The sequence below is a fragment of the Triticum aestivum genome, chromosome 7B, assembly GCF_018294505.1.
Source record: "Triticum aestivum cultivar Chinese Spring chromosome 7B, IWGSC CS RefSeq v2.1, whole genome shotgun sequence".
In the NCBI taxonomy this organism is placed as follows: domain Eukaryota; kingdom Viridiplantae; phylum Streptophyta; class Magnoliopsida; order Poales; family Poaceae; genus Triticum; species Triticum aestivum.
In genome coordinates this window covers 576,162,988-576,173,313 of record NC_057813.1, presented here as the reverse complement: position 1 = coordinate 576,173,313, position 10,326 = coordinate 576,162,988, and the positions used below count along the sequence as shown (strand labels likewise).

Sequence of the window (10,326 nt, the reverse complement as noted above, 5' to 3'; positions counted from 1 at the left end):
CCTGAGAGTTAGAGTCTTTGTAAATGTCAATTCTCCTTCTCAGATTTGTGCCCATTACAGTGAAGGAGAAGAAGAAATATCCAGTATATTATGAAAAGCTCCCGGATTTCTGCTATTATTGTGGCTGTATGGGGCATGTGGTTGAAGAGTGTGGAGATGGCATACATGACCCAAGTACTTGTGAATGGGGTGAGTACCTCCACTAGATAAATGAGCCTGTTGGCAATGTGCCCAAAGGGGGCCGAGGTGGTTGGGGTTCTGCTGGAAGAGGGGGTAGCTCGTTTGGTACAGGGCAACGTGGGGGTGGAGTTGGTGCAAGGGGAAGAGGTGCGAGAGGAGGAAATACTTCAACAAGGGGCTATAGCGGGGGTGTGGATACGGGTATGGATATGCCAGGTAGTAATCACCTAAATTCATTGGACATAATAAGGGATGATAGGAGCGCTCGGAAGAGACTAATCCGAGATGATGGCACTATTAATATGCGCGGACAACCTGTACCTAATCTTGATGGAAAGGTTGCAGGTACAGTTTTGCTGATTGAAAAGGGGGAAGTAGCTGACAACAGTGCTAGATTGGAACCGAGTACGACCCCTGGAAAAATACCTATTGTGAAGCGTAGGAAGCAAGGTGATGGTGATGCAGTTTCTGATACAGCTATGACAGCCGAGGCGGCCTCTGAGAAGGAGGACCGCCGGTCCCAATGAATCTCATTAGCTGGAACTTCCGGGGAGGGGGGAATACCCGGACAGTTCGTGAAGTGGTGACATTTATTAGGTCGCATTCTCCCGTGTTGGTGTTTTTGTGTGAAACTAGACAGTCCAAGGAGAGAATGAAAAAACATCGATCAAGGTTTGGATTGAAAGGTTTTGATGGTGTGGATAGCAATGGTAACAGCGGAGGCTTGGCGTTGTATTGGCATGAATCGTTAATGGTTAATGTTGTTTTTTCAAATCAGAGGTGCATAGACGCACATGTTAAGCTAGGTACAGATGAAGATACATGGTGTCTTACTTGTGTGTATGGAGAACCAAGAGTTGAAGATAGACACAATATGTGGTCTCTCCTTAACAATATGAGCGCTCAATCTGATCTGTCGTGGCTCGTAGTTGGGGATTTCAATGAATGTATGTGGGAGTTTGAGCATTTCTCATCAACGCCTAGGCCTCAGAGGCAGATGCAAGCTTTTCGTGACTCCTTGGAGATTTGTGACCTTGCTGACTTGGGGTTTTTTGGAGTCCCACACACGTATGATAACAAAAGGAGTGGCAATGGTAATGTCAAAGTTCGCCTAGATAGAGCGGTGGCTTCCCCGTCCTGGCGCAACCTCTTTGAGCAGCCGTCAGTTTGACACCTGATTTCACTGGTGTCAGATCATGTGGCCTTGCATGTAAGCTGTGATAAATATGTGGACATGCATGTTAAAAAGAAATTTAGGCAATATGAATGTAATGTGGTAAAGGGAGCCGGCGCTCCAAGATATAATCGCACGTGCTTGGGCGGACGCAAGACAGAAAAGGTGCCTGGGTGATGTACATGCGGCCCTTAGAGCCATGATGCATAAGCTCTACGCATGGAGTAAGGAGAAACTTGGCAGCGTGACAAAAGAAATAGAGAAGACAAGAACATAGCTTGAGGAGTTAATGCTTATGAATGTGGATAGATGTGAGATCCGTCGAGTTACTGATAAGTTGAATGAACTTTTATACAAAGAGGAGATGATGTGGTTGCAGCGGTCTCAAGTGGATTGGTTGAAAGAAGGCGATCGCAATACAAAGTTTTTTCACGCAAGAGCTATTTGGAGAGCTAGAAGGAACAGGATTAAGAAACGGAAAAAGTCTGAAAATAACCTTGATTTCGTTCTCCAAGTCTGAATCAAACCCTGAAGTCTGAATCCCTGAAATTGTCACCCTGTATTTTTTGATCCCGGTTTATCCCGGCTGATTAGTGCTAAAAGCTGGTTTGGCCTTCAGGATTGCTTACGTGGCAGGGATTAGGGGTTAATTGGATGCAATGCTATACTGACTGCGGGCCCTTCCAGTACTCACTTAAGTTGAAGCGGCGGGGGGAAATTAAGGGCTTGAGCAGGGGAACCAAATTAGGGATCGTTGGTAGGCTGGAGACGGGCGGCGGCGGCGGCGGCGGCGGTTACTCAAGCAGGAGGTGGGCTTCGGCAGTAATCGACGACGTCTTCCTCCTCCCGCGCGTCGTACTCAGGCGGAGGTCGTGGGCGCATGGCTCCATCAAGGTCGTCCGCGCCGTACTGCGAGGACGCCATGGCGTACGAGCCGGCAGTGGAATGCCACTGTAAGAAGATTCTACTGCTGCGTTCATGGAATTGTAGTAAGCTTCCAATCTTCTTCTCTTGTAATTTTTCCTTGTCCTTGTTTCCGTTTCTGATGGTATGAACTGTTTCATTCAGAGAGATGGCTGTGGATTTTTTTTTCAGCGGCATGATGATCCCTGCTCCCCATTTGTTGTACAACTACTAATGGATCTTTGGGATGCAATCAGGAGGTTTGAAGCTGCATGTGGTGATGGCTGGAAGCAATGGATAGAACAGATGCAGAGAAATGGAACAGAGGATGCATTGAGACAATTAGTTCTGAAGAAAAATGCAGAAGTTCAAGCAAATAGGGCAAGATGTGATAGTTTAGAAAGAAAACAAATGTCCAGCATTGTGTTTTATGGCATGATCATGTTAGTGGCAGGTTTATTTGCAAGATTTGTCCTGCATTGACAGCTAGAAGATGAATGTAATGTCAAAATTTTGTACTAGCAGAATGATGTAATCGTTGGATGATGGAATGGTACTTCATATTGTTGGATGATGTTACATTTGCTGGTTCATTTTGTTGGTCGGCAACTTTAGAAAATAGCAGCTAGTGCTACTTCTGCATATTTGTCCAAAGTGACAAAATAGCAGCTGGTACATTTTGCATTGGAAAAACATAAACACATATCACATAAACAACAGGTAAATTTCTCCAGAGTGACGAAATCACTAGTTCTGGATATTTTGCATTGGAAAGACATAACTGGTTCAGTTCTACATAGATGCATTAGTTCAACACATATCTGGTACTACATGACCAGAGTGACATAACCAGCAAAGTGACATAACCATCAAAATGAAATAACCAGCAGTTCATTAATATGCTAACTTAAATCACTTGTCCATCATATCATTTCTTTGATTTTTTCTTGGCTTGCACATTCTGTTTGTTTGTAGCCTTCCTCTTCCCTCCACTTATTCTTGCTTGTGCTTCAACTTCTCCTCCGCTCTTAGCCTGCTGGCTTGCTCTGATCTGAGCATCAGTGTTTGCTTGCTGTTACAAAATATGAGAGTATGTCATTGCACAAATTATTAAAATAAAAGTACAACCATTTAAAAAAGAGAGTGAACTTGTATTTACCTCAGATGACTTCATTTTCCTGCCTGTTTTCTTCAGGAAGGCATTCTTCTTCTTCCCCTTTTCAGGATTCTTGTTGCAGCCTGTCTTGTTGTGGCCCTTGTGGCCACACATGCTGCAAGTAATTTTAGTGCCATGCTTTGACATTTTCTTTCCTTTAGGTGCTTCTCCCTCTTCCCTCTTCCTGTCATTCTTCCTAGGCCTACCTGGCATACTCACATACCCAGGTGCTTGTGGTCTAGGTTTGTCTGAGACAGGCCATCTCTCCTGTCCTTCTACTGGATCCAAGCAGTGCTCATATATCTTCTTAAATTGCTCAACTGAATAGCACTTGTGAATGAAATCAGCTATGTTTCTTCCACTCTTGTATATGGCACTGATGGCATGGCAGCAAGGCAGCCCTGCCAGCTGAAAGTAACCACAAGAGCAAGTCCATTTGTCTAAGTTTACTGTATAGCTCCTTCCTCTGCCACTCACATGTTTCACCTCGAACCCTTCCTTGCCATTCCAGAGAACATCACAGAACTGAGTCATTTTGATGGCCACCTTAAGCTTCTTGAAAATGTTTGGGCATATATCACTAGATGTCCACTTTGCACTTTTGCTCCTATTTTCTTGGACTCTAAGTGTCATCTTGTGTCTAATTTTCTCTAGCATAGAGATGATAGGATAGAATCTGGCCTCAACTATAGCATTGTTGAAGGACTCACATAGATTGTTATCCACTGAGTCACAAAGGGATCCAACAGGAAAGAATGCTCTTGCCCAATGCTTAGGCTCTGTCCTCATTATGTCCCTTGCACCTTCAGGTGTATCTTGAGCTAACTTGGCCTTCCTATACATGAAGTCTTCTCTGTTTGCAGCCTTGGCAATTGCCCAGAATTTCTTTTGCAAAGCATGCTCTCTAAACTTCTTTTTCCAGTTAGCATAGATGTGTCTAGCACACATTCTATGTTGTGCCTTTGGCAAGTAGTCTTGCATTGCACTGATCAAGCCCTACACAGAAGTTGGAATTTTTTTAGAATTTGTACATAAGACAAATGAGTACACCTAAAAACCAACATAAATGTTTCACGCTTCGACAACATGATCATTTAAAAGCTCATAATTAACAGCATACCTTCTGCTGATCTGATATGAACACCCATCCTTCACCTTGATCATTAATATCCAAGTCCTTTATCAACAGGCCAATAAACCACTCCCAAGTTTCGGTTGTTTCTTTCTCCACTACTGCCCAAGCTACTGGATACATTTGATTATTAGCATCTCTACCAATAGCACATAGCAACTCACCTTGACATGCTCCTTTGAAAAAACAACCATCAAGCCCAATAACTCTTCTGCATGCTTTAAAACCCTGTTTCATAGCACTAAAGCACACATAAAAGCTTTGGAAGATATTTTGATCCATGTATTCAGGGTCCAAGCCAACAAGGATTGTGCTCCCAGGATTGCTCCTAAGTAGTTCAAGCTGGTAATCAAACACCTTGGTGTACTCATCTTTCAGTCCAGCAAGTAGCTTCTCTGACACTATCTTCTTAGCAGCCTTGCACTTTGAAGTTGATACATCAGCAAAGAAATCTTTCAAAACAGTGGCTTTAATGCTATCAATTTTCCATGTGGGGTTCGCTCTTAAGATATGCTCATATCTCCTAGCAATAACTTTTGCAGTGACAAGATGATTGTCTCTGTTAGGTGCACACTCATGTTGATCTTCATATGTGATCACCTGGAATCTAGAACACCTGCTAGTATAAGCACCATATATAGTCCAGGGACATCCAGGCCATCCACATTTAGCCCTAATCCTCCCTTCTTCTGACTTCATGAAGTTTATACTTCTAAATGTCAGGAGTCCATATTTTATTAGTGCCTTTCTCATCTGATCCTTGCTCCTGAAAACCATTCCTAAGCAGAATAGTGGAATATCTACCTTAGGGTTATACCTTGGGAACTTAGTCTTCCTCCTAACAAATTCTCCTTCATGATCACTGTCCTCATCGTATGAGTAATCTTCGTCATCTGAGTCGAAGTGGTCTTCTCCTACCACTTCTTCCACATTAGCCACTAGATCTATTGGAACGGCACCAGATGGATTTCTCTTAGCCCATCTCTTTGAGTCTCTAATTCTCTTCTTAAAAGCCCTTGCTTGTTCCCTTAGCTCAACATATTCCTCTTCCAGTCCACTCTCATCACTTCCTGCCACATAATCACTATCATCTTCCTCACTGTCTGAAATAGCAGAGCCACTGTCATCACTCTCATGTTCATATGTATGTTGGTCTGCTGCATTATCACTATGTGTTCCTGGATTAATGACCTGAGAGGTATGTAGCTGATCCTGAGAACTTTGTGCCTCAATTTGTAAACTCTGTATCTCAACATGTGCACTTTTAGTCCTCTGTTTCATTCTGAAATTGTGCTTTGTAGGGCTGCTAATAACCTGGGTTATAACACCACTATCATTTGGTACAAGCACACTTTCTTTTGCAGTCAATGATGATGGATTTCCACTAATTATCTGAACATCTTCCTCTGCAGTTATGACTGCATCTGGTTCTGTATCACTCCCTCCATCTAACTCATTGCCCATCTCATTTTCAAAATCACTACCACTGTCACTTGCACTTTGATCATCTTGCTCCCCAAAGTACTCCACATAGACCTCAGCCACTCCTCCATCAGTTATGTATTCAGACATCTTCATACAGCCAGCATCATCACACAAAAATAATAGGCCATCCACTAGTTTTTTACCAGGGATCAGGAAGTAAAGCTTCATACTTTCTTTGAAAGGTATGTGATCACCAAGAAATCCTTTGATCTCTGGCAAAGATAATTTATCCCTTTCAATCTCTGACATTGCATCATCTCCACCAACATAGTCTAAAGTAGGTCCAATTCGAACAAATTGCCCACCGAAATTAAACCGCACATTCAGTTTGTCGCAAGCATCCATGATGAGAGCACAAACCCTAACCTGCATTGCCACACATTTTTGGACGAAAATTAATGGCTAGTATAGCTATTCCGAACTAGATGTAAAAGTAAATCCAATGTTTTCCAACAAATCAATGCCCTAAATAACCTCATTTTCCTGCCCAGAAACCCTAACCAGGGACAATCAACGGCAAAAAAAATGCAAAGATGAGAAGAGGAACAGAAGGAGGAAGGGGATTACAGGAGATTTCTCCGGCCGCCGTGATCGTCTTGCCGTCCCTGAGATCAACCACCGCCAATCGCCATGGCCGCTGTGAGAAAGGGGAAGGAGAAGGGACGGGAGGAGAAGCATCGAGGGGCAGAAACAGGGGAGGGAGCGAAAACATATTGGGGTTTATGAGAATGATAGGACCCATTGTCAGTCCAGCTATTTCCCCCTCTTTCCTCCACATATTCAATCCCAGTGCAAACAAACGTCTAATGGGCCTGGATAAACCGGGATCAAAAAATACAGGGTGACAATTTCAGGGATTCAGACTTCAGGGTTTGATTCAGACTTGGAGAACGAAATCAAGGTTATTTTCAGACTTTTTCCGAAAGAAACTAGTAGATGAACATGGTACTGTTCACACGGAGGTCAGAGAGATGGGAGCTGCAGCCTCTGCTTATTTTGAAAATATATTCAAGGCTGACCCCTCACTTGATTCTTCCCCCGTCACAAACCTGTTCGGTTCTGTGGTCACCGACGAGATGAATAATAATTTATGTACATATTTTACTGAGTAGGAGATCGCCGATGCCCTGTTCCAGATCGGTCCCTTGAAGGCGCCGGGATCCGATGGCTTTCCCGCGCTGTTCTTCCAGAGAAATTGGGCGACTATGAAGGAAAGTGTAGTTGTTGCGGTAAAGGAGTTTTTTCGGACAGGTATCATGCCACCACACATTAACGACACTATTATTGTCATGATTCCAAAGGTGGATAATCCGGTTAGGATTACAGACTTCATACCAATCAGTTTATGTAACGTCATCTATAAAGTGGTGTCCAAGTGCTTGGTGAATCGTTTGAGGCCTGTTTTAGATGATATAATATCTCCTTCTCAGAGTGCTTTCTTTCCTGGGCGTATGGTCACTGATAATGCTTTCATAGCGTTTGAGTGCATTCACCACATAAAACAGGAAAAGGACCCTACTCGGAGTTTCTGTGCTTATAAATTGGATCTCTCTAAGGCATATGATAGAGTGGATTGGAACTACCTTAAGCAGATGATGCAAAAGATTGGCTTTGCTCACCGGTGGATACACTGGATAATGTCGTGTGTGACCTCGGTGAGATACTCCGTAAAATTCAATGGAGCCATCTTGGATTCATTTGCACCGTCGCGTGGCCTACGGCAAGGTGATCCGTTATCCCCTTATTTGATCCTTTTTGTTGCAGATGGTCTCTCGGCTCTCATTAACAAGGGAGTGGAATCTGGGAATTTCTCACCACTGAAAATAACAAGGAGAGCCCCCGGAATATCACATGTTTTGTTCGCAAATGACACGTTATTGTTCTTCAAGGCTGATATTGAGGAAGCCAACCATATAAAGAGCATTTTGGATGTTTACTCGGCTGCTACAGGACAACTTCTAAACCCCTCCAAATGTTCTATGATGTTCGAAAGTTCCTGTCCTGCTGGGACTTTGGAAAGCGTTAAGCAAACGCTGCAGGTTACTGCATCAGGTTTTGAGGAAAAGTACTTGGGCCTACCAACACCAGACGGTAGGATGTCAAAAGGGGATTTCCAAAATTACAAGTTAAAATGACAAGCCGCCTGGTTGCATATGATGGCCATCCTACACAGGCTGGGAAAGAGGTTCTTATTAGAGCTATTGCCCAATCTATCCCAACCTATATTAGGAGTTTCTTCAAACTGCCCATGGAACTTTGCGATGATTTGAATCGCCTAATCCGCAACTATTATTGGGGTGCATAGAAGGGAAAGAGGAAGACTCATTGGCATGCATGGGATAAAATTACTAGACCAAAGAAGCAAGGTGGATTGGGCTTCAAAGATTTTCGCTTGTTCAACCAAGCCTTGTTGGCACGTCAAGCCTGTAGGATCTTGGAGTTTCCAGATTCTTTGTGTGCCAGGTTACTTAAAGCCAAATACTTCCCAAGTGGGCGCCTTTTGGATACTGTTTTTGCTGGAAACCCATGGCCTACTTGGCAAGCGATTGTCCATGGATTAGATCTCGTGAAAAAAGGCATGATTTGGAGGATTGGGATGGGCCAAAATGTCCGTATCTTGAGGGATCGATGGATTGTTAGGGAGCCAGCTGGGGGCCTTATTTCACCACGAGGGAGGTGCCGCCTCAAATGGGTCTCGGAGTTCATAAACCTCCATGGTAATTGGGACATGGATACACTAACACATTTTTTTCTCCCAGTGGATATTGTGGAAATTCTAAAAAACCGTTTGTTTACTCGTATTGGGGAGGATTTCTTGGCATGGGCGCCTGAAAAGAACGGAGTGTTCTTGGTCCGGAGTGCTTACAAACTTGCTAGTGATGAGTTGATGAACCCACGGGGACACTCCACCAGCGCCAGATCCGATGGCACACGGGAGTGTTGGAATCCCATTTGGAAAAGTATGGCTCCACCAAAAGTTCGGAGTTTTGCGTGGAGATTGGCCACGGACTCATTGGCAAACTGGACCAACAAAGTCAAAAGGAAACTTGAGGTGTCACCGTTATGCCCAGTGTGTGGTATGGAAGAGGAGGATTCACTCCATGTGTTCTGCAGTTGTAATCATGCGAGGGTGCTATGGAAGCTGATGGCAAAGGAGTGGAAGCTACCACCTAGATCTTTGTTAAAGCCGGTCGGCTCTGATTGGTTTATCAAACTCTTGTCTGAACTGAATGATGAAGGCAGAGTGCATGTGCTTATGTTGTTCTGGAGAATCTGGTTTATTCGCAATGAGATTGTCCATCACAAGCAACCACCCCCAATGGATGTGTTAGTGCGGTTTTTGTCTAGTTACCTGTCCTCACTTTGTACCATCAAGGTCGATCCACACTATGATCCTATCAAAGGGAAGGCCGTCATGGTTACAGGTTCTAATCCAATTCCATCCGTTGGCTGCTCTATAGATGGGGTTGTTGAGGCCCCTTGGACTAAACCGGACATGGGTAGAGTGAAACTAAACACAGATGCTTCGCTTGCTGGAGAGGAAGCAGGATCTGGTATGATTCTAAGGGATCATGAGGGTTCCATTATCTTCACTTCATGTAGACACATACAGGGAGGCTGTGATGTTCTGTAAGCCGAGCTCCTGGCCTTGCGATGGGGTATCTTGCTGGCGCTACAATGGAGCAACTTACCTTTGGATATTGAGTCGGATTGTCTGGAAGCGATCAAGATGATAAGAGGTGGCAGCAGTAACAAGTCTAGGTTTGCTTTCATTATAAGAGAGATCATCAGTAGTTTGGGGGAACGAAGTTCTTGCATTGCTCACACTCGTCGGAGTTGTAATAAGGCTAGTCATTCCTTGGCTAACTTTGGTAGGTTGCATCGCCGAACTGTTGTTTGGCTAGGCTCTGGTCCGGAAGAAGTCCTGGAAATTGTTGGACGAGATTGTAACATGTAAACCAAAGTGAGTAATGCATGATCTTTATACCGCAAAAAAGAGAGTATATGGTACAATCCTTCGCCAAAGGAGATCAAATAGTTTCGGCATCGATCCCGTTGCTGCACTCAGAGCATCTCCAGCCGCGCCCCCAACAGGCCCCCCCAGGCGACTTTTTCAGCGCCGGCGCCAAAAAAACGCCCCAGTCGCGCCCCCAGGACGATGGAAAGCAGCGCCGGTTCGGCCCTTTCTTACGCCCGGCGGCCGCATGCCGAACCCAACACGCTGGGGGCGCTTGGGGGCTCCAGCGCAAGGGAAAAGCGCGGCTGGCCCACGCCGTCAGGTGAAAAGTCAAGATT

At 44.5% G+C, this 10,326-nt stretch overlaps 1 protein-coding gene and 1 long non-coding RNA gene across 3 annotated transcripts; one reads left to right on the top strand and one right to left on the bottom strand.

Annotated features, from left to right (window-relative positions):
- Nucleotides 1-1,876: 1,876 nt before the first annotated feature.
- LOC123161626 (uncharacterized) lies at nucleotides 1,877-2,836 on the top strand. Of its 2 annotated transcripts, none has more exons than XR_006480765.1 (2): nucleotides 1,877-2,343; nucleotides 2,450-2,836. It is a non-coding gene; the product is annotated as an uncharacterized lncRNA (long non-coding RNA). The 2 variants fall into 2 exon arrangements; XR_006480766.1 differs by having other exon boundaries at nucleotides 2,423-2,836.
- A 349-nt stretch (nucleotides 2,837-3,185) lies between these two features.
- On the bottom strand, nucleotides 3,186-6,396 carry LOC123158189 (uncharacterized; the record flags this gene model as incomplete). The annotated part of the gene is given in 3 exon segments (XM_044576276.1): nucleotides 3,186-3,329; nucleotides 3,417-4,409; nucleotides 4,534-6,396. Coding segments are annotated over 3 exon segments (3,000 nt in total), but the record flags the coding sequence as incomplete, so codon positions are not given.
- Between the last annotated feature and the right edge of the window lie 3,930 nt (nucleotides 6,397-10,326).